At 41.3% G+C, this 25,113-nt stretch overlaps 1 protein-coding gene across 3 annotated transcripts in view; it reads left to right on the plus strand.

The window, feature by feature from the left end:
- Window positions 1-864: 864 nt before the first annotated feature.
- The window catches only part of ARMC8 (armadillo repeat containing 8), a 59,142-nt gene continuing 34,893 nt past the window's right edge, over window positions 865-25,113 (plus strand). For 2 of the 3 annotated variants that reach the window (XM_056849785.1, XM_056849787.1), the window contains exons 1-3: window positions 865-975; window positions 4,555-4,631; window positions 14,595-14,666. In XM_056849785.1, the coding sequence (XP_056705763.1) occupies window positions 931-975; window positions 4,555-4,631; window positions 14,595-14,666 (194 nt within the window). In that variant the 5' untranslated portion in view covers window positions 865-930. The remainder of the gene's footprint in view (window positions 976-4,554; window positions 4,632-14,594; window positions 14,667-25,113) is intronic. The other variant, XM_056849788.1, reaches the window with a different exon arrangement.

A 25,113-nucleotide genomic window follows, 5' to 3' on the forward strand; every position in this document is an offset into this window, starting at 1 on the left:
ACCCCACAACAGACACTTTGTGAGGAGGGTGCGGCTGGGAGAGCATGACTAGCCCAAGGTCACCCAGCTGGCTTCATGTGTAGGAGTGGGGAAACAAATCCAGTTCACCAGATTAGCCTCCACTGCTCACGTGGACAAGTGCAGAATCAAACCCAGTTCTCTAGATCAGAGTCCACCGCTCCAAACCACTGCACCACACTTACTTCATTTATAGCCTGCCTTTCTTGTATACATAAAACTGTTTATTTAAAGGAACTTTCATAAAGGAAACCTTCCGATTCTAAATAATAATGGCATATAAATCTCACAGAAATATACAGTCGTAGAATGTGCTCGTTATATGTGGTTCGCTAAGCGTACAAATCTCCCGTAACAAAATTAATATTTCCAAGTTCTTTTCCCAAAACCTATTTTCCCAGTAGATGGCGCGCTAGGACTATGTGTAAACTCAGCTCTCCTTCTACCTCCATCATAATACTCTCCTAATTCTCTCCTCCCTTCACGGCCAAGGACAGATTTAGACAGGTGGTTTTAGACTTCGCACATGCGCTTAACGGAACAGCTGCCGAGCCCTCATTCCGCTTCCCATTGGCTGACGCACAAATGTCTAAAAGCGGAGCTCGCGCCGCGCTCCTCTTACCCTGAGTTCCGTAAGCAGGTGGGAGTAAATCCACCAACTTCCGGCAATAATCCCTCCCTCAGACAAAAGTTCTTATGACGCATGCGCGCTATCAACCGTAAGGAGAAGCAGTTTAGTTTTTTCGTTAGCCGATTCGCGCTTCAACGGGAAACCCTCCCTCCCGCCCTCCTTCCTTCTCCCTTCCTCCCCGTTCCCGGCGATGTGGTCTCGCTTGGCGGCGGCGGCGGTGGTAGCGCTCGTGGCGCCGGGTGTTGCGTGGGGTTGAACGGCCAGCCCTGGCGCGCACCAAGATGGCGTGTGTGCTGGAGACACCACTCCGCATGAGTGTCCTGTCGGTGAGTGGAGGCCTGGGGCGGCGGCGGCAGTTGTGGGTCCTGGTGGCGGGGCTCCCGTCGGGCGGCTTCCTTTTGCCTTAGAGCGGAGACGGCAGGTCTGCCCCTGCGGTGGCCAGCGGGGCGAGTGAGGGACTGCCTCCTGAGGCTGCTTGTAGCGGGTCCCGCCCTCCTCCCGGTCTTTCCCTCCACCACAAGAGCTCCCCGGCGGGTGACACGGAGGCCTTTCCTCGCGCGGGTTCCTTTCCCCTTTGGCGGTCCAAAACAGGAATTAAGTGGCACCTTTAAGGCTAGCCAAGTTTATTCCAGCAACAGCTTTCTCTCACTTCGTCAGATGTGTATGGCATAGAAAATCTTTGTAGAGATTTTATAGACAGAGAAGGCATTGGGCTGTGGGTGATCCTGTCTGACAAGATAGAGTGAATTGCCATGCAGGGTCAGACTACCAATGCATTTAATTCAGTTCTCTTCAGTATGGTGTCCAGCCAGATACCACGGGGTAGGATGGCATCAGCCCTTTGATGACAGACAGCTCTTGTGTATTGAGACGGAGTGAATAATATTTCCATTTGTGTGTTTTTTGTGCCCAACTTGTGACTTTTAACCATGATCCCTTTTTTCTGAATCCCCCCCTCTTGTGCTAAAGACGTTCCAACTTTGAAATTACTGTACTTGAATGCACAAACTTGCATAATTGCTTACTCTCAAGCTGTTTTATTATCTTCCTAATTAGTTTGCTTTTCTGATGTCATCAGGGGAGGACTTATTGGATATGCATATGAACTTGCATTTAAGTTGCTAGAGTGTTGCCTTCTCTGTTACTTTCTTTGCTACCCTGCCGGTTCACATTGACTTGTTCTCTGTATGTCAGAGTTCGAGTACAAAACAAGATCCTGCATAGTTTGGCATGAGTGTAAAGCCAAATCCTAAACCCTACCTAAAGAGATCCTTTATTGTTAAATGAGTGGAATATCTCTGGAAATGCTGCATAGGAACATCTCTAAGCATTTTTATTCTTGATTTTAGTTGTGAGAGATGGGGTGAAGAAAAATATTTGAGTGTGGATTAGATTGATGTGCAAAGCCCTGCTTGATCACCTGAAGTCAGTAGTATGAAACTGGGGCAATCAAGTTGAGCAGTCTTTTGTAAAGCTTTTAAATAGAGTCTGGCTTACCTGTCTAGCAGAGCTTTGATATAAGTGTATCCTCAACCGTTTTCTATGTTTCTCTTCTGCAGTAAGGGTTGTACTCTTCAAGATGATAGTCACACTTGTTGCTTCAAAGAAATTTCTCTTGCCACTTTTTTCTTATCTATACTTTAGTGTTCTTACCACAGTTGTCAGTCTTGTTGCCTACATGATGATTCCTTGATCTAATATTTAAAAAATGACGCAGTAGACTGTAAGGCTCTAAAAAGAAGTTGCAGATGCATAGTTAATGCTTTTCTGTAGCTAATTTTTACGTAAGTTTCAGAATTGTAGAGAAGAGTACTTAATTGAGCTGTAGATAATCTAATTTAATTGTGCTGCTTAGAAGAATCTTTGCATTTAAGATGGAGTTCTTACTCATGTCGAGTGTGGTTTTTTATTTCTTTATTTCCAATTTTATCTTTAAATTTCAGAGTCAGGCCTGGTAATAAGTAATTGAGTTTACTAGCTGTTTCAACTTACTGCAAGAAATGCAACCATGCAAATAGTGAGCTGAGATTTGGAGGAAATCTCCTTCATCCTGCAATTATTTTTATTAGAGTTTGTGTTGGTTTCCATTTCCAGCCTTGCTGTCCAGTTATTTAAATTAGCCAATGACTTCATCTCTATTGAAGCTGGAATATGGTCACTATGCTACTATGCCATTGTCTAGTGGCTTCAAATTGTTCTTCAGAACAGTTCATTTGACACTTGTCAAGAACTTCTTGAAGAGAGGATCTGTGGTAGTGTACGGTATAAACTTCTCTGAAAAATAGCTTGTCCACAGTTTGTTGCACCTAACAATCTTCCCCTGCAATGTACTGTTCCAAAAAAGTGTTGAGTATGTTTTGTGTTATACTTCTGGCTTCTATGGAACAGCATCTGACCCAGCAAACCTGGCCAATAGTGATGTTGGGTTTCCAGAAAAATTAAGAGAAACATTCTAGTGCCCTAAACTGAGCATGATTTCCTGTACCATGTTTATTTGGCTTACATTTAGTCAACAAATGTAATATCCCAATAGCAGAACTCTTGTCGTTTGGCTGTTATCTCTGTGTGTGATTACAACCCTATAGGGAGGCATTTAAATAAAAAATTTAGCTCTGGGTCTGATTTTACCTGCCAAGTCAGTCAGGTGAATTAAATTTTTTAAATTAGGATTGATATCTGTTTTTGATTGTGTTCTCCATCCTCACTTTACAAGCCAATGAAACATTAATTACTCTCACACAATTCATTACAGCTTTGAAACTGCCAAGTTTGCCTAATATCATATTGACAGTGGTGTCACTTGTTAGTTTTATGAAATGACAAATATTTAGAAAAAACAGCACTTGAAAATGTTCCCATATTTAATGGCCAGAGCTTCACATGAACTGAATATGTACCCTATAAAATGTTCAGAGTCCTCTGAAATACACTTTAATTATGTGACAAATAAGTAAGTGTTCCTTGTCAGAAAAGTCAGTGTGGAAAGGGTTCCCTGAAGATAAAAAGTTTGAAAACCACTGCTCTTGCCTAAGTGATTACAGAAACTGGTTTAGTGGCAAAGCATGCAGTGATTTCTGAGGTAGTTACTATAGTATGGGTGGAAATCTGTATTGGTATATTGAAATAGTATAGTATAATCCTAGTATAAATAATTTCAGAAGAAGGAATGAAATTAAAAGTAGAGCATTGAATCTAAAACCCTGACTATAGGCTTTAAAAGTCTTTTCTGCAAGCTAACACTACCATATTGGAAGAGCAGAATAAATGTACATTTCAAATAAAACAAGGTCCAAAATGGTGCTGCAGTGTCTACCTGTAAACAATAAACAGCAATATACTGCAATTAATGTGATTTATCTACAGTAAGAAAATAACAATTCGTTATACATGTAGTGCAAAGAATGTCAAAAGCATTTATAAATGCCCTGAAAAGGAAACATTATTAGTCCTAGAACATATGGCTAGGAAAGTGTCCTTTTCTTCAAGAGGTAAATAAGTTGGTCTACAGACGTCTGGTTTACGTTCTGTTTCGGCTTGAGATAGCCTTTCTCAGGGGCCACTACAAAGATAAAATAATACTACAGTGCAGAATACGGCATAAACATGAGAACAAGATAAAGATAACAATGATCCAATATAAAAAATTATATACTTACACACTTGCTGTTTCTAACACTGCTTGCGCGTTGGCAAAGCAGCCGTGCTGACATAGCGTATTTAAGACTTAGTCACATGAGTGCAATACTCTTCAGCTGACATCAATTAATTATGTCTTTTAGTTTTGCTGCCAGAATAGCTTTACAGTTTGTCGCTAAGTTTAAGTCATAAATGTACATTATTTTTGCCTTCTTCGGTATTTAAAACTTTTTCTGCCAAATTGACCATAAAATGTCATTTTTTTACAGGAAGTCACGGCTAGCAGTCGCCATTATGTTGACAGATTATTTGATCCTGATCCCCAGAAAGTCCTGCAAGGAGTCATGTAAGTAATAAACATTTTTCTTCAGTCTTACTGTCATTTGTGTTGGTTTGGATTCTGTTTTCACAGTTTTTGCAGTACATATGTGTAGCTGCACATTCTCTCCCCTGCTCCAGCAAGGTATATTAGGAAACTATCTTCTTGTATAAATCATGGATAGCACTCTTACTCTTAAATATATACTCTTTGCCATTTGTTTACCTTGCATAACAGTTCACTTCTCTATTTGGAACAATCTCTGGATGATAAGTCAAAAACTTTTAAACAGTTATTTCTTAAATTTATACTATTTTTTAAAAAAAATCCGTAACACTGAATATCTGTTTCAAAGATAACTTTACATGCACTGTGGATTAATTCAAACAAATTAGAGAATACATTTTTATTCTGTTAAAGTTTAAAAATGGTTCAGGTATAATATCAAATTGGCTCATGGTGTTTAAATGGGTTTTTGCCTTCCCTTCCTTCCCTTTTCTTTTGCACCAAATCAGTTTTCTTGGTTCAGATGCACCAGCAAATTCATGCTGCAAAAAAGAGGCAAGGGGGACAATCCAAATATGAATGGGAAAGCCATGGTTTGCTGTTTGTGTGAACCAAGCTACTGAATTAAAAGCTGTCTTTTTATGTCTAAAATGGGTGGGTGGGGATTCTATCATAGATTATACACCATTATGTGTTACTGTGGGTTTTCTGTCAAATCCAGGAACTAATAAGGCATTGTGCTAGGATCCCGGAGATGCCATCCTATATCTCATCAGAATCATCCACAGAGCCCACATGAATAATCTTGCTGCTCTTTATGCTGTGCAACTACTTAGGTTCTGTAATATGTTCAGTTTTCAAATTAGAAGACGAGTTGGTTTTTATATGCCGACTTTCTCTACACTTAAGGGAGACTCAAACCGGCTTACAATCACCTTCCCTTGCCCAAGGTCACCCAGCTGGCTTCATGTGTAGGAGCGGGGAAACAAATCTAGTTCACCAGATTAGCCTCTTCCGTTTATGTGGAGGAGTGGGGAAACAAACCCAGTTCTCCAGATCAGAGTCCACCACTCCAAACCACTGCTCTTAACCACTACACCACTCTGGCTCCATAATAATAATAATAATAAAATAATAAAAATTAAGATTTTATTCTGAAATGCATTGACCTTCAGGTTCAGTTTGGGTTTCACAGACAATACTGAAATTATTTGGGTGGGATCACAACCCTGATTTACTGTCAAGCTGAGTATTTATTCCCTGTTCTCCCCCTCCCCCATGCTGTGTGCTGAGATTGAAAGCCAGAGTCCTTAGCAAACTCTAGTTCATTGTGGGAGCCAATAGTATTTACTTTAACAAATTGTGGTTCATGCTAGGAAAGGAACAGATCTCAGTGTGCTGGGTGGCAAATGTGCAAACCCTACAGGTAATAAGGTTTGTTCCAGTCACTGAAGAAATTTGGATTGTTTACAATATCTGAATAGAGCCTAAATTGTAATTCCATGATAGAATACTGTGTTGCCTAGTAAGTACTAGCCCTTGCTTCTGATATGTTTTGCATGTTTATCATACTCAGTATCTTTGCATATGTAAGGGTAGACTCAGATAAATCTTCTGTGTCTAAGCAAATAACATTTTGCAGTGCACATAGACCACATGATTAAAGGGTTTGGATTGTGTTCCTAACCGTTATACTTGGTCTCTATTAGTCCATTGTTTGTATCAACTAGTTGCATGCTTGTTTAGAAATTATACAAATTTGAAAGTAGGGCAATTTAAATTATTTAAATCAAAATTTCAAATCTGTCTGTCCTGGACTGTCGTTGCTTATATCATGCTTCTGTGAATTTAGAACAAAGAAGTTAAAAATTGCTCAGTTTCAGAGGCACGTACCCCTTTCAGTTTGATGCTTTACTGTTCAATGTGGTGGATCCATTGCAAAACTTCTGCTGATGGAATTTTTGCTGATTCCCCTCTCATGTTATTTTTGGGGATCTCCTGTCTCTCATGAGCAGCATTCTGGGATGCATTTGGAGCTCCACAAGGGGATGGAGGTAGAGAATTCCTGCTTTGCTGTTGGAAATTTTTTCAGTGAGTGAAGACTTTGCATGAGATCCAACCATAAGACTTCTCTCCCATTTCGCCAGAACGTCTTTCTATTATGAAGTGGTTATACATATAATATGCTATAATGAATCGTATGGGTTGAATTCCTTGGTGGCTTTGTGTCCTTAGAAAAACTTTAATTAACAGAAGTGTCATTCTGTGAAGGCGCATTCTGAAAAGAGCAAGAGTCTTTCCATAGGGCATCTTTGGATCCAACTCTGTATCCAAAAAAATACTTAACTCTTAAACTTTTAAGTTAGTAGAACTCTTCAAGCTTCTTCTGACTACTTTCCAGGTCCCTCAGAAACTCACAATATGGTAAACAGCTCAAATATTTCTTATTCTCACACATTTTCTTAGTCTTTGATTGGAAGTACTAAAACGTCCTAAAACAGTGATGGTCAGGAATGGTAGCTAGTTGCTTATTAGAGTTATCCAAGGAATGCTACACATTCAGAAGTGCAATAATAGGGGGAAACAGTTACTTCAAAGGAGATGACCAACTTTACATTTGTTGAACTTTATTTATTTTCAGGCTCACCCAATCTCGTCATTATCTCGGAAGCTAGGCCTGGTCGGCCCTGGTTAGTATTTGGATGGGAGACCACCAAGGAAGTCCAGGGTTACTATGTAGAGGCAGGCAATAGCAAGCCAACTCTGTTAGTCTCTTGCTTTGAAAATCCAACTGGGTCGCTGTAAGTGTGCTGTGACTTGACTGCACTTTTTGCCACCATTTATTTGTATTTGAGTTTTACAGTGATAGGAGAAGGACAATTTTTTCAGTTCCGTTGTTACCATGACCCAGTGTGGGCTTTTTGTGGCAAGAGAAAATAGAAGTCAGCCCTCTAAATTGAGGTGGCTTCTCATTACTCGAAAACCTTTTCTCTTTGAAACAAACTAGAATTGCTGTTATAGCTAGGATTGAGTACATCTTTGTGGAACCTCGCCTTTACATTTGGATGTCTATGTTCTAAAAAAATGTTTTCTTGTAATCAGCCTTGAGCTGTTACTGTAGAGTTTTTCAGTGTTGGTTCTTAAATGCAACTTAAATTAAACTCATATGTATGAATGGGGTAGAAGTACAGTTTGATAACTGAGTTCACATTTTGTAGGCATGCAAAATGCTTTGTTTGAGTATTGAGTATGGTATCTTTACTTGAGCATGTCCATTCTTTTAATGTGGGAGGGAGCTGAGGGAACAATCAGAATGACTAAAAGGATAGAATTGAACTAGGAAGAGCTATTGCAAGTAGGAGTTGTAATGGTACATATTGTACCCTAGATCCAGGAGCAGATAACCTCTACTACTTAAGAATTCTTGGTGAATACATACCCATATCTAGTATGTATTATATGCCCAGTTTCTCTTCTCCTTGGGTTCAGTCATGCAACCCATGAACAGAAGGAAAGTCCACATCTTTCCTACCTACCCCATCAGGCTCCTGAGATGGGCAAAAAAGCTTGGCATCACTGGAGCCCCATGAGCAAATAGCCATGAAAGACTATTGTGAAGAAGGGGCGTGGAGCAATGTTGTCCCTACTTGTCTTTTGTACTGATGGAGCATCAGTGGAAACTCTGCCAGGTGAAGGGAAAGGAGGGCAACCTCACCTCATTCCCTGTCTTTACAGCAACTGCCAAATTAAAATTCTTACAAGACTCCCATAATTCTGAGTTGCACCAAAAGTTGTCTCTCATGAGGCTGCTGGGAAAGGGAGAAGAGTGAAAGATCTGCATCTTGCCCTGTACCTGAAATTTGTAGGGGGTGGTGTAAGCATCTAATTCATGCCCAAATTTGTGGTATCAAGGCACAGTTTATGAACATAAGAACATAAGAGCTGTGCTGGATCAGACCAGTGATCCATCTAGTCCAGTATCCTATCTCATACGGTGGCCAACCAGTTCCTCTGGAGGGTTAGCAACAGGACATAGAGGGTGAGGTCTTCTCCTGATGCTTCCTCCTGGCCATGGGATTCAGAGATTAACTGCCTCTGAATGTGGTGGTTTCCTTTAGTCACCATGGCTAGTAGCCACTGGTAGACCTATCCTCCGTGAATCTATCTAATCCCCTTTTTAAGCTGTCTGTTCCTGTGGCCATCACTTCATCCTCTAGCAGCGACTTCCACATTTTAATCACTGTGTAAATAAGTATTTATTTTTGTCTGTCCTGAATCTATTTCCCATCATCTTCATTGGATGCCCTCAAGTTCTAGTATTTTGGAAGAGGGAGAAAAAGTTCTCTTTGGTCATTTTTTCATGGTGGCTTGCAGCGGTTTCACTTTTGTTTTGCCACGCTGCTAATTTTTTATTTTTCATGACTGCTTCGAATTTGAGAAAACCGCTTCATCCCCGCATCAAGTCAAACCTGTTTTGGTCCGTTCTTTGCTGTTGCTATGCAGTTTTTGGTGCAGAGCTCCATGAAAAAAGAGGGACCGGCATCTAGTGGCCAGATGGAGCAAAGCAGCAGCAGCACCCAAGAGAGGGAAAAGTGGGCAAAGTGGGGGGGCGATGATGGCCCCGGAGCAGTCTGACGGGAGGGGGGGCAACGCTGACCATTCGTGAAAGGAGGGGAAGAGTGACCAAGTAAGGGGCGGGGGGAAACAGGGAGCATGGCAAATAGAAAAATTATATAAGGAAACCAGAGGGACTGGGGTTTTTTTGGGGCTCCGGGGCCATGTCCACAGAGTTGAACTGCACAAGGTAATCCGCTGGACGGAGCTTGGGCAGAGTTGGGGGTGGTCATAAAGCATGAGCTAGGTGGAAGGGGAGGCCTCCTGCAAAGGGGACAGACATAACCGTTATTGAATACTGCGTGTTTTGTTCCCATGAAAAACCATAACTACTTTGGGATAGACAGGGATAAATCGTGCCCATGAAAATCTTTTTTAAATCGAGGGTTTTTTTTCCTCCGCTGCAAGAGTGAAACAAAATCTACTGTGAAAAGTTGGCCTTTGTCAACTCTCTCCACCCTGTATGTAATTGTTTGGTTCCTAAACTGAGAAGTCCCAGACTCTTCAGCATTTCCTAATAAGGAATGTGCTCCAACCCCTTAATCATCTTGATTGCCCTCTTCTGTACTTTTTCCAGCTCTTCAATGTCCTTTTTGAAATATGGAGAACAGAACTGTACACAGTATTCCGATTGAGGCTGCACCATAGATCTATACAGGGGAATTATAGTATTGGCCTTTTTATTCTCAGTCTCTTTCCTAATAATCCTCTACATAGAGTTGGCCTTCTTCACTGATGCAGCACACTGGGTTGATACGTTCATTGAGCTATCTACTACAACCCCAAGATCTTTTTTCCTCTCAGTCTCATCAAGTTCAGACCCCATTAGCCTATACTTGAAACTGGGATTTTTTTGTTCCAATGTACATCACCTTACACCTACCAACATTTGAACTTCATTTGTCACACTCACCCAATTTGTGGTGATCCTCCTGGAACTCTTCACAGTCATCCTTGGTTTTCACGATCCTGAATAATTTTGTCATCTGCAAACTTGGCCACTACACTACTTGCCCCTAGTTCCAGATCATTTATGAACAAATTAAATAGTACCAGCCCCAATACTGATCCTTGTGGGACCCCACTGCTTACTTTTCTCCATTGGGGGAACTGTCCATTTATTTCTACTCTTTGCTTCCTGTCATTTATGGTTGCTAGTGAACCACTGCCCTGAGCTGGATGACCCAGGGTATGCTGATCTCATCAGATTTCAGAAATTAAGCAGGGTCTGCCCTGGTTAGTACTTGGATGGGTGACCACCACGGAAGTCCAGGGTTGCTACACAGAGGCAGGCAACGGCAAACCACCTCTGAGCATCTCTTGCCTTGAAAAACCCTTGATGGGGTCATTGTAAGTCAGCTACAACTTTACGGGACTTTCCATTATCACCAGTCAACCCACTTCCCCACAACATTCTGTAGCACATAGAGGATTTGAGGGGATGAGGACTTGACATCATTCACTTCATTCCAGGCTTTGGATACTCATAGAAGATCATGGGTTGTACATGCAGCAAGAGACATTTTTGCTGCTTCTGAATATCGCCAAGCTTGAAGTGAAGTGAAGCCGGCCACTCACATTCTTTGTAAACTCAGGAGACGGTGGGGTCCCTCTGCCTCCTCTGGCATCAAACAAGGTCTCCTCACCTCCAATTTCTCTCTGATGCCTGAATAACTTCAAGGGAAGGAATATGTTATTTATGCTGGGCAGACAGTAGCTAACATTTGGTTGCTTCTAGGTTCCTAGACAGCTGTACACCTGAATCTCTTTCCAGTATAGCACTACTGCCCATATTGTACTTATTTATTTGTGGAGTGATGTGAGCACAAAAGTCTGCTCCTTTTGAGTTTAGCACATATCCACACAACGTAATTTCTTCCATTCCTGAGATTACTTTTTACCAATACACTCATTAGTTAAAGATTGTCAAGATTGTCCAGAAATTAAACATTACTGATAAGAAAGGATGATTTCGGCATAAAAGTTATTAGATACCTGAGTGATACCTTGGTTGCTTTCTAAAGTTGCCCAAAATAATCTGGCCTGCAAAGCTATGTTTGTTAACTCAGAAGTCAGAGTTGGATGTACTATCCATTATTTTTAGATGCTAACTTCCTTTTTAACTGTAATACAAAACAAGTACAAAGTGTAATATAAAGTGTCAATGTTGTATACTGATTAACATTCCTGCCAATACTGGTGAATGCTCGCCATCTATTAATGGGTGGCGTCTGTGTGTCTGATTTTGGTAAAAGCTTATTAGTTTTGCCTGAACTGGTAATTATCATATTTTTCTTAACCGTTCCTTCCAATTCTACACTAACTGTGCTGGCTGCCACCCATACCTGTATGAGGATAGCAATTTCCTATCATACCCCATATTTAAAATTTCTAAGTGTATGTTTTTGATCTTGAGTAAATGGTATTGTGTTATCCCCTTAATGTTCATTATTTTAATTAAGGGTGTATTTGATTCTTGGGCAGTTATATAGAATCATAGAGTTGGAAGGGACCACCAGGGTCATCTAGTCCAACCCCCTGCACAATGCAGGAAATTCTCAACTACCTTCCCCACACACACCCCGTGACCCCTACTCCATGCCCGGAAGATGGCCGAGATGCCCTCCCTCTCATGATCTGCCTATGGTCATAGAATCAGCATTGCTGACAGATGGCCATCCTGCCTCTGCTTAAAAACCTCCAGGGAAGGAGCACTTACCACCTCCCAAGGAAGCCTGTTCCGCTGAGGAATCACTCTCTTAGAAAATTCTTCCTAATGTCTAGACACCATAGCATACAGTGGGGAGTGAGACTTTTCCAGGTCACATTTTTTTCAATATTTTGAATGCTATATATTTTTAAATGAGGATGCTTCAGGTACTACTTTGTCATAATGAGCTGAGAACTCCCAGTTCAGATCTTCCCTCAACCATGAACTCAAAGGGTGGCCCTTAACCAGGTTGTGAGAAATCAGTCTAAATTCCAATAATTAAGTCTGTAATATCGGTTTACTTTATAGCATGATTGCAAGGATTATTGCATTAACGTATATAAAGCACTTTGGCTAATAAACTGTAACCCTCATTCAGGGGTAGACCGGCTCTTAAACTTACTGGGAAAGTTCCTGGTAGGCTGTTCATTTGGATCCAGAAGCAAGCTAAGCGGCCCATGTTATGTTGATGGTAGAGATGTGGAAACCTAGGGGGGAAATGGGAGCATTTGGAAATACCACTCCCCCCGTTTTTTTCCTGAGGACTTTTTTTTTCAGTTTTTCAATAGAAAAACTGGACATTTTGGAGAACTAAAAAGACTTGTATAAAATATTTTCTCCTTAGAATGCATAAAATGCTTTTAAAGACAGGGTGGGCATACACAGCTCTTAAATCAAAGTTGAATTTCTGCACCTAGAAGGAAACTTAATCCTCATGAGGGGGACATGCAAGTCTTACATTGATTTTCAACTGTAGTATGCCCTCTGTTGTCCTTTTGACCTGATTTGTCTCTTGTGGTTGACCTGTTCACCTGTTCCTTTACTGTGACACACCCACCCACAGATTGGTAACTTAGCTTATTGCCCTACCTTACTGGAGAGAAAAAAACATTGGATTGAGGTGGGGCAGAAACTGTACCAAAGCCTCATGGAAAAGCTCTGAACATTTCATTGCAATCTGAGATCTTTAACCAGTAGCCACAGAAGGAAGAAAACAGCATCTAGCTGGAACTAAATCTAGCTGTGCAGATATTATTATTGACCTTTTGTGTGACCCTTTTTTGACCAAATAATATAATGTTATTTGCCACAAAGTTTGTGTTTTCTGTTTAACTCCTTTTAAATCTATTTCTCAAATAGCAAAAATTAAGGTACATGTACTAGGGTAGCATCAGGTGCATCAATTTGCTGTTTTCTCTCAGGTGTTGGGTATACTGGCAATTTAGCTTGTATAAAACTAAGGTGTTTATAACTAAAAGGCAAAGGTTGTCCCCTGTGCAAACACTGGGACATTACTGACCCATAGGGTGATGTCCTATCACAACATTTTCTAGGCAGACTGCATTTACGGGGTGGTGGTTTGCCAGTGCCTTCCCCAGTCATCTACCCTTTACCTCCTGCAAGCTGGGTACTCATTTTACCTACCCTGGAAGGATGGCAGGCTGAGTCAGCCTTGAGCTGGCTGCCTGAAACTGACTTCCATCAGGATCAAACTCAGGTTGTGAGAGGAGCTTTGACTGCAGTACTGCAGCTTACCACTCTGTACCACAGGGCTTCTGTGTATAACTTAAGTTCCATAAATATGTCAAATATTGTAATCGTATATGCAAATCAAGTTAGAAATGATACCTTTTATGTTGTTGAAGCAGTAAAATTAGTTTAGTTTTGGTAGGGCAGTAAGTATGGCATATATTTCAATCCCCCCCCCCCATTTCCATTTTTTTCCTGGAAAAAAAGCTCCAGAAAAGAAGTTTGTGTCTTTGGCTTCAAAACTGCCAGAAATTTTACTTCTCTAGCTGACAGGACCTTAGGGGCTGTTTTCCTTAGCTTACTCCAGTGCCGTGTGAATGTCCCAATCTGTCCTGCCCTTATTAATCATCTTGCAGCTTGATGTTTTTAGAAATTATTCTTACAGTGGTTTCTCAAGGCCCCTTAGATTATGTTCTAATTGTAAATAAGTTATCCATGAGAATTCCAGTAATAATTTTTTTGTTCCATTGCATAACTAGTAGAAAAATTGTGTAAGTAAAGTCCTTATTTTTAATTAAAATGTATATTTCTTTTTGGAGACTCCAGTGCTTTAGAGGTTAAGTAGCTGTGTTAAACTCTTCAAGTCTATATTCACTATACTTAAAATACCAGGGAAAAGGTGGTTCAGAAAGTAGGTCTGACCTTGCATCGCAAATATTAGTAGCCGTATTAGTTTGTAGTAGTAGTAGAACTCAAATTTTGTTCTGTTCCAAAAAGGAAAATGCTGTAAATACCTAAGCACTGGAACTGTGTGACCATGCTCTCAGAATAACCTGGGGTTAACAAATGTCCTTTCTCCCCATATTCATTGTTAACAAAATGTTATGGCTTTACCATAGTATGAGAATCAGTGTTTCTGCAAATGGCCCAAACAACAATAACCATCACTGGTTCCTTTGCTATCCCCTAATACATGTGAGAGAACAGGTTTATTTTTTGAATGGCTGGGTCATAGACATATACCATAGATTTGAATGGACAGTGCTCATGGGGAGTGTTGCTGATGTCTTTTTCAGTATTTAGATACAGTGTGGCAAGCTGTTTGATCTCAGTGGAACTAAATTCTGCAAAACTGAGCCCTTAGTACCTCAGCATAATTTACTAGGGTTTTTCTCTTTCTGGATTTACAGAGATATGAAAAATGCTGTAATTGGAAACAACAAACAAAAAGCCAACTTGATTGTTTTGGGAGCAGTTCCAAGGTATGTCCTCTGCTACTCTCCTTTTCACTAACTCACAGCAGGTCTGAAGCTCAAGCTTTTAAAATTATGGCACTTCAGTTTGACTGTTGACTTTATCTTGTCTTAACTGTAACTGAGACTTAGTATATCTAGTTCTTGTAGAAGTAATTGTTTAGATACTTCAAAAATTGGAATTTATTTTGCTTTTAAACTCCTATGTGTATGTCTCCAGTGCCAAAAGGTGCATTGTTAGCAAAGCCATTGGAAACCACTATAGGCATTTCTTTGCATTTTGGTTGCATAGAACAATTGAAAACAAGAAAGGAACAAGACAAAACAAATAGCAGCATGAGGAAGAACAAATCAAATTTGCAAGTTTCATTTTGAACCTCGAAGCTTAATGTCTTTTATAGATGGTATTAGGCATCAGAATTTCTTATGACCCTGATTAAACATAAGGATTCCTTTATGCCAATAAGGATAATTATGCCAACAAGGTTAATCACTGACATAAGGATTCCAAGGCCTGCTAATTGTAAAATGGCTATAACACAGAGTGAATAGTTTATTTAAAGTTGAATGTTCTATCCTCTTGTTGTATGTGGTGGTGGTGGTGGGGAAACAAGGAACAAGTCTGCTTTCCCAATATCACTGTTGCACCAGCAGTACAACAGAATAGTTGTATTCCAGTCTGTCTATCTGATAGTAGTGTCCTTGCAGTGTATTAGACTAAGATTCTCTAGTACATCTACTGGTTAGTAGGTATAAGACTTCTTCTGAAATGTCATTCAAGACAAAGATACATTTTTAATGCAAACATCTATGTTGCATTTGCAATTGAATAATAGCATACATCTTCTCCAGAAAAGACACACATTTTCTGGACCATTTCCCAGAATTCTGCCAAGCACTTTTGACAGTGTATTTCCATCTGCAAAACAGACTTGTTGTCTTTAAAAAAAAGTTTACCATAGCTCTTCCACAAGAAAAAAAAACCCTCTGAAAGTAGCTGTTATAAATGTATTAAATGTTCCTGTAATGCCCACCACTTCAAGAAGCTTTGTTTTATGATTCTACCTAATCCTCACTTAAGATGTCTGTTAGTAGAATTTTTCAAGACAGATTTCAAGTTAATTTACTTAACTCCAACTCACATGGTGTAGTTTTAATCTACTAATAAGACAAAGAATGACACTGCTTGTGTTCTTGGCCTGTGGTTGGCCAAGGGAATTTGTACTGCTTGTTCAATGCTGATGGATTTCGTTTAATGTAATGTTTATGCTTTTTCTGGTAGGGGTATCACCCTAGAGGAGTGTAAGCTCTGTAGCTACAACCAGAGCTGTGATGTAGTGATGGATTTTTGTAGCTTTGCAAATGCAGACATGCTACCTTACTCATGAGTATTGCTGGGCAGGAATTGCATTTATGTTGGCTTTTGTTTAATTTCTTGAGAATTGAGAATTATAACCACTGAAAACAGAATGGAAATGAAATAAAGATGGGCATTAGCTCAGTTTATTTCGTTTGTGAAATTTAAATACATTTAAATATATAAAATACTTGCTTTTCAAAGCTGTTCATTGTAGGCCAGTGCTTCTAAAGGCAGTGTATTGAGCATCTTCAGTATTGTGAAAATAGTCAGTGTGACCCAAGATTTTCCTGTTGGCTCTAGTCTGTGCTGGCTTGATAAGTTAATTTTTCTGTACTCATAATGTCTCAATCATAAGCTATTGATGAAAACTTCCAACAGTCTGGAAAATATTACCAATTCCTGGTTGAGTACTTATGTGAATGTATAGTGAAACTGCTGTGTAGAAATCAAGCCATCTGCTTGATCAGATTTCTTTTAAGGCTTTGGATGCAAGCCAATGAAGTGGCTAGAAGTTTGGTAGCATGTGGCTTAAATGTGCTGAGATGCCGGACATGCTGTTCCCTCTCTTCTCCCTCCTTCTTTCCTATGCCACTAGATTTCTATCTTCTTCCTTTAGTGCAGATTATGGGTAGTGTTGCATCTGCATTGAAAGCCAAACTAAACATGATGGCAGCCACAGGTCCATTCTGTGGCTGCCTGTGCCATTTTAGAAGCAGTTGTAATTCTTTAAAAATTGCTGTGAAGCCCTGATCCAGATTGGGGCACAGCATGGGGGGACTTCTGCACCTGAAAAGACATGTGGGGGTACAAGAGCTCCTGGGACTGCTGTGTCCCCAGTCTGGATCAGGACCTCCCTTTGAAGCTTTTCTTTTTGAAGACTGCAACTTTTAGGTCTGCAATGGAATGACCTGGAAGATTAAAGTGTTCTTCCACTGTTTTTTTAGTGTTGTGGTTTTTTTATGTTGGGTTTATGTCCATTTGTTCTTTTGCATAGGGACTGACCTGTTTGATGTAGAGAATGGAAGGACATTGCTGGAGGTGGGTAGATATGTTTGGTGACCCATATGTTTCGAGTTTAAGATAGTTTTTAATTCTTCCATTAAGTGCTTGCACAGTGCTGTCCAGAAAATGTACATCTTGTGTGGATTGGTTCATGTGGTAGTATGGTGGATCACCAAACATATCTACATACATCCAGTCATTATCCTGAACCCACCAAACAATCCATTGTCTTATAGCCAAGCTCTATGCTACAGCCGCATCTGTTCTGATCCCTCTGACAGAGATTCTCACCTGCAGGATCTACAGCAGTCATTCTTGGAATTACAGTATCCACCTGATGTAGTAAGGAAACAGATAAACAGAGGCAGAATTATACCAAGGAATACCCTGCTACAAGATAGGCCCAAACAAAACAACAACAGAACTTCACTAACTCACAGCTCTCAGCTGAAATTGGTTCAATGCTTCATTAATGACATACAACCTGTGATGGACAATGATACTCCTCTATCAGAGGCATTGGGAGGCAAGCAGTTTCTTGCCCACAGGGAACCGCCAAACCTTAAACAACTTCTTACCCACAACAATGCCCTTCTTAACACAAACTGTGGGGTCAGGGCCTGCAACAAACCAAGATGCCAATTCTATCCCCATATTCATTCTGACAACACAATCTCTGGACCTAACACCACCAGGGATACCATCTCAGGTTCATTCACTCGTTCATCTTCCAGTATTATATATTCCATCAAATATCAGCAGTGCCCTTCCGGTGTCTACAATGCGAGGTTGCTGAACTTGAGTTCATTCACAAATTCAGAACAATGAACCTCCTGTGCGGAACAGGGACATAGGATTCTTGTCTCCCTATAGATGCTAATTTTCTGCCCATAAGCATTTCTCCTCCGCTCAGTCAATTTGATTACTGTGTACATTGTACCTCTGCGTCCTGTGTTCTTTCTTTGCATCACCCCTCCAACCTTCTGACTGGGGTATAAGGACTCAGATCTCCATTCCGACTCGTGTCTGATGAAAGGTGCATGGACTCTCAAAAGTTTATACCTCCAAAATCTAATTGGTCTCTAAGGTGCTACTGGACTGGAAACATTTTTAAAAATGCAAAAAATTACTCTGGTAGACACTGGCACATTCTGGCTAGGAAAAAAATTCTGTATTATGGAATGTGTCTTTTATTTTAACATATAAAAATAACAAAATGATGTCAACCAGGGAGTGGGTAGCAGAGGAAGAAGGTTGACTCAAAGCTTCACTGATGGAAACCTTGGGTCTTGATGTGCACTCAAGCAAAGCTCACAAATTAGGTCAAATGCTTCAATTTGATTTTCAATTTGAAATTAAATCAGAAGAGTTTCTGTCTAGGCATTAGAAAGAATTTTCTAACAGTGGTTCCTCAGTGGAACAGGCTTCCGTGGGAGGTAGTAAGCGCTCCTTCCCTGGAGGTTTTTACGCAGAGGTTACATGGCCATCTGTAATCAATGCTGATTCTATGACCTAATCAAATCATGAGAGGGAGGGCCATCTTCTGGGCATGGAGTATGGGTCGCTGGGTGTGTGGGGGGGAGGTAGTTGTGAATTTCCTGCGTTGTGCAGGGGGTTGGATTAGATGACCCTGGTGGACCCTTCCAACTCTGATTCTGTGATTCTATGATTTCAAGCAGAATAAATATGCATTAATCTCTTGAATCAGTAGATATAAACTATCAGATTTCAGCAATATGAAAACAAGTTATTGAAGGTGTATGTGTAATTAAAATGGTTCCTAACTTCAGTGTAACAATGCAGAGAGGTGAAGAAAGAATGGTGCTGGAAGGAAGTTCAGCTCATTACTCAAATTGGTACATTAATTGGGCATGTAACATACAAAATATCTTCTACATATATAGGGTCAGCCAATATCACTGGGGCAATTGTTTGGGACTGATGAGTCTAGTGTATAACTGAGTCCCAGTCTGATAAAGCACTCCAGTTAAGTAGGAAGAACAAAGATTTTTTTTCTCCGGATGATAGCTGTGTCTATATCCAATAGAACAGCTAGATCCGAGTCCCAGTAGCACCTTACAGATCAACAAGAATTTTGGGGTATAAGTTTTCAAAAATCAAAGCTCCCTTTGTCAGATCTGATGAGGGGAGCTTTGACTCATGAAAGCTTCTTATACTCTGAAAATCTTGTTGGTCTCTAAGGTGCTACAAAAAAGAAATAATTTCAGATAAAACAGCCTTTATTCACCTAACAAGACACAAAGCTAGAAAAATGAAATGCAAGAGAAAGGAAAAAACACAAAACATTTCCATAAAGTAACACAATCCTAGTAATGCTGCCCTTGATAATTGGCTAGAAGAAGAAGAGTAGGGTTTTATACCCCACTTTTCTGTACCCTAAGGAGTCTCAAAGGCTTACGAACAGATTCCCTTCCTCTCCCCAGAACTGGCACCTTGTGAGGTAGGTGGGGCTGAGAGAGTTCTGAGAAAGCTGTCACTGGCACAAGATCACCCAGCAGGCTTCATGTGAAGGAGTGGGGAATTGACCCTGGTTCAGATTAGAATCTGCCACTCTTAACCACTGTACCACACTGGCTAATTGTGGGGGGGGGGTAATAAAGGGTGAAAGGAAAAACATACGTAGTCTTGTGCTGAGGTCAGGGGTAAGAACATAAGAAAGGCCCTGCTGGATCAGACCAAGGCCCATCAAGTCCAGCAGTCTGTTCACACAGTGGCCAACCAGGTGCCTCTAGGAAGCCACTAACAAGACGAGTGCAGCAGCATCATCCTCCCTGTGTTCCACCGCACCCAAAATAATAGGCATGCTCCTCTGATACTAGAGAGAATAGGTATGCAGCATGACTAATATCCATTTTAACTAACAACCATGAATATCCCTCTCCTCCATGAATATGTCCACTCCCCTCTTAAAGCCCTCCAAGCTGGCAGCCATCACCACATCCTGGGGCAGGGAGTTTCACAATTTAACTATGCGTTGTGTGAAAAAATACTTCCTTTTATCTGTTTTGAATCTCTCACCCTCCAGCTTTAGCAGATGACCCCGTGTTCTAGTATTATGGGAGAGGGAGAAAAACCTCTCCCTGTCCACTCTCTCCAAACCATGCATAATTTTATAGACCTCTATCATGTCTCCCCTCAGCCGCCTTCTTTCCAAGCTAAACAGCCCTAAGCGTCTTAACCGCTCCCCATAGGACAGTTGCTCTAGTCCCCTAATCATTTTGGTTGCTCTTTTCTGCACCTTCTCAAGCTCTGTAATATCCTTTTTTAGGTGTGGTGACCAGAACTGTACACAGTATTCCAAGTGTGGTCTCACCATAGATTTGTACAAGGGCAGTATGATATCAGCAGTTTTATTCTCTATTCCTCGTCTAATTATGGCCAGCATGGAATTTGCCTTTTTTACAGCAGCCGCACACTGGGTTGACATCTTCATTGAGCTATCCACTACCACCCCAAGATCCCTTTCTTGGTCTGTCGCTGCCAGCACAGATCCCATCAGAGTGTATGTGAAGTTGGGATTTTTTGCCCCAATATGCATCACTTTACACTTGCTCACATTGAATCTCATTTGCCATTTTAATGCCCATTCTTCCAGTACGCAGAGATCCTTCTGGAGCTCTTCATAGTCCGATTTTGTTTTAACCACCCTAAATAATTTGGTGTAATCTGCAAACTTGGCTACTTCAATGTTTAACCTCAACTCCAGGTCATTGATGAACAGGTTGAAAAGCACCGGTCCCAACACAGATCCCTGAGGCACCCCACTGCTCACATTCCGCCATTGTGAGAACTGACCATTGATTCCTACTCTCTGCTTCCTATTTTTCAGCCAGCTCTCAATCCGTAAGAGGACTTGTCCTCTTATCCTGTGACTGTGAAGTTTGCTGAGCAGTCTTTGGTGGGGGACTTTGTCAAAAGCTTTTTGGAAATCCAAATATACAATATCCACAGGCTCTTTTCTGTCCACATGCTTATTGACGCTTTCAAAAAACTGTAATAGGTTAGTAAGACAGGACCTACCCTTACAGAAGCCATGTTGGGTTTTGCCCAGCAGACCTTGCCCTTCTATATGCTTGACAATTCTATCTTTAATAATGCTTTCCACTAATTTACCCGGAACAGACGTTAAGCTAACTGGCCTGTAATTTCCTGGGTCCCCCCTGGAACCTTTTTTATAAATGGGTGTTACATTGGCCATTCTCCAGTCCTCTGGTACAGAGGCTGATTGAAGGGACATATTACATATCTTTGTTAGAAGTTCAGCAATTTCCCATTTGAGTTCTTGAAGAACTCTAGGATGAATACCGTCTGGTCCCTGTGACTTGTTAGTTTGCAGTTTGTGTAGACGTTCTAGAAGGGTAGAAGGAGAAAAAGCTGGTCCTGGTCAGGGAATTCCCAGTGTGAGGGGAAACTTCCCAAACCAAATAGGGATTCAAATAAGGGATAAAGGTACAGGGCCAAGGAAGGGGATTCACTGGTTTAGCAAAGAGGGTAAAGGTCCAGGAAATAAGCCAACTGTGAAGCTGGGGAAGGAGGTTTGGGTGCAGAGTCAGCTCCAGAGTTTGGGGGTCTTAGTGTGCCCTATTTTTGTCTTGGAAATATGTGATGCAGAAAGTTGGTCATCTAGGGGGATGTGGCTGTCCAAATAAGAGCACGGGAGATCAGAAAGCAGGATGCAGCAGGACAACTCAGGAGAGGTGACTGAATTATCAGAGTAGCAGACCAATTTGGGCTGGTCCAATAAAGGCTGAGCAGTGGCTTGATTGAATTAGTGGGGTTAGCTGTATTGTGAGGAAGGTTCTGTGGCCTCAGGTTATTATCCAGCAAATGTGAGTCAATGACTACTTCATGGCTGTGAGGGAGCTTTCGAAGGATGAAAACAAACCAGTCCTCTTGCAGCATTCCAGCAGGTGGGCTATCCCCATGTGAGTTCAGGGTACTTTTATGTTAAACTGGATAGCTTTATCCAGGCCTGTGGTATTCAAGTCAGATGATGTTTTGGGATGAGCAAATATGAGGGGGGGGGGCTTGTTCTCATTAAGGGCCAAAGAAAAAATGGCATGCCTATTAGGTGCCATGAAACATAGGCAGGATGCTACTGCAGTTGTCTTGTCAGTGGGCTTCCTAGAGGCACTTGGTAGGCCAATGTGTGAACAGATTGCTGGACTTTATGGGGGTCTGATCCAGCATGGCTCTTCTTATGTTCTTATGTGACTACTGAAGGATGAGAGTTGCACTGAATAACTTCATTGACCTTTTAATCTTAAAAAATGTAGTTTGAAATAGTTATATTTCCAGTTTCTGCCAAAAATTACTGCCAGGAAAGAATAATCTTTGTTTTTTAATTTTTTAATTTTTGAAAAAAAAATCAAAAAGAAAAGGGGAGGGGAGAAATTGAAAAAATGATATACAATACATTTAAAATTTCTTCTTTTTTGTTACTTTGTTACTGCCACTCTTCATATAAAGTGTGGATGAAGGTAGTTCACCAGTAGATCTGAGGGAAGGCTGACTAAACATCTGTCTGCACATTTGGCCTCCTAGAGGTTGAAGTCTTGTCTTTATTTTCATCTGGATGATGAAGCGTTAAGGGGCTAGTTCTGTGTTCCTGGATTTTCCCAGTTCACTCACCTGAGGCATGGGTGCAGGTATGTGCAAGGAAAGGCCAGAACAAGGGTGTGGACCATGTTCTGTCTGTGGGCTTCTTGTTGGCAATCTCTAATCTGTCCGTGTTGTAGTAGAATGACAGTTCCTCAACTATCTAATATGTTACTTTGATCAAAAGGTAGGTGACTTCTGTAGAACAAATGCAACCTTGTTCATTTGCCTCCAAGTGATTAAATCACACCGTTTTTGGGGATCAAAGTGTCTATATTTAATATAAAGGAAAGTATCTAAAGGGACCAGAAGGTTGGTGTGAAAGTAGTTATTAGCTATAGTTTCCTCAGTTTTAATGACTTTCATTAATATAATAATGGTGACCAAAATCTTATAATGTTATTACACATGACTCTGCCTGATCACTAAGCATGATAAACTGTGATCACGGTGATAAAATGAAGGAGCGCAACACTAAAGGGCTTGGTATTGAGCAGTGGAATAAGCAGAGTATCGGAGCCTGAAGTGTCAGGATCACCAGAACGCTGATGGGCTGCGACTGTATGCATTGCTTTGCTGAGAAATAAGGTATGCCAGCACTGCAGTACCCTCCTTTTCCCTACTTGTGAGGAATAAGGGCTCTCCCACCTTGATGTTTCCATGTCAGCGTTTGCATTCCTTGGGGGGTCTTTGGGCTCACCTCGCCGGTTTTGATGTCTCTTTGGATGGGAAATGAACTAGCATGGACTGTCTTGGCTGATGCGGACTGGTCAGGCTCTGCTGAAGATCTCCTGGGCCTTGCTGATTCCACCAGGGGTTTCCTGCATTCCCCAGTCACCATTTCCCCCCACTTCTTCATAACATAAGAAAAACCATGCTGGATCAGACCAAGGCCCATCAAGTCCTGCAGTCAGTTCCCACAGCGGCCAACCAGGTGTCTCTAGGAAGCCCACAAACAAGACGTCTGCATCAGCATCTTGCCTGTGTTCCACCGCACCTAATATAATGGGCATGCTCCTCTGATACTGGAGAGAGTAGATATGTATCATGACTAGTATCCATTTTTACTAGTAGCCATGAATAGCCCTCTCCTCCATGAACATGTCCACTCCCCTCTTGAAGCCTTCCAAGTTGGCAGCTATCACCCCATCCTGGGGCAAGGAGTTAGCTGCAAAGCCAACCATGTCTCCTTGACCCATGCCCCTCTTGGCTGGTCATGGCCAGCGTGGAGGGGGTACGAACTGACGTGGAAGCAAGTGGATTAGGAGTTCCTCCAGGACATAACCACCAGAAGTCTTGCTTTATAAGAAACAGTGTCTTTTATTTACAGTGCACAGATAAAACATACCATCAAGTACACTTCTCCACTACTACTTCCAGGCTGCAATTGGTGTTACTGAAGCACAGTTACATATACACTCACTGCAGCTGATCTGAATTAGGCCACCTGTGGACCTTCCCAAAGCATTGCATCAGCAAACTGCCCAGATCCGGATTCCTGCAGTTCCCTTTGGTACCAGCAAGGCTATTGCTTCTGCTTACATCATCTTTGACCTCCCAGATCTCTCAGATCTGACAGCTATCACACAGCTGTTACTGTCAGATTATTACAATCCACTTGATACTCTGACACGAACTTCCTTAGAAGATATTATAAACCTGTTCCTAACTTCAGGGTTCTTCCCTGGAATGCTAAAAGAGGAATTGCATGGGCTGTTCTGCGCTGGGCGGCTGGGAGGGGCCTCCCGCCCCCAGCTGGCTGGCTGCGTCCCAGCCGGCTCCCGGGGCGGCCCGGCTCCGTGCCCCGCTGCCGCTGCATTCGCTCCATAAGACGCACTGACATTTCCCCTCACTTTTGAGGAGGAAAAAAGTGCGTCTTATAGAGCGAAAAATACTGTAGCTTCCTTGACTTGCAATGTTTACCATGCAGGCATTCTTTTGGAGTTGGCAGTGCTTAGGGTTATAGCATACAGAGAATCAAGCTATGGAGAAAGGGGAAAAAGCAGTGCTGAAGGGCAAAAGCTCATAGAAACACAGATTTTTACCTTAAGGGATCATACAAATAATATAGTCCAGTTCCTGCTATGAGGCCAGATACCCTTTATAGTTGAGGCATCTGTGATGTTGGCACTGTGTAGCGCTTTTGGTGCTTAAAGACATGTACATTGTCTTGTGATCCCTATAGCAGCATGGTAAGGTAAGCCGTTATTATCTCTGTTACAAATATGTAGGCGGGGCGATGCTGCTGAGAGTGACCTTCTTAAAAAGGGTTTAAACTTAAATATGTTTTTATTATAAAATATTAACGTTCCCAGCTTACCAATATCTAATGTTAATAAAACACAATTTCATACGTCAGAACAAAGATCTGTTTAAAGAGTATAATATATTTAAACCTCTCATTTTTAAAAAAAGAATTCATTTTACCTCAAGTAGCTTCCTTGACACTGCTGATTTACCATTCACAACCTGTTT

The sequence above is a fragment of the Euleptes europaea genome, chromosome 5, assembly GCF_029931775.1.
Source record: "Euleptes europaea isolate rEulEur1 chromosome 5, rEulEur1.hap1, whole genome shotgun sequence".
Lineage (NCBI taxonomy): Eukaryota > Metazoa > Chordata > Lepidosauria > Squamata > Sphaerodactylidae > Euleptes > Euleptes europaea.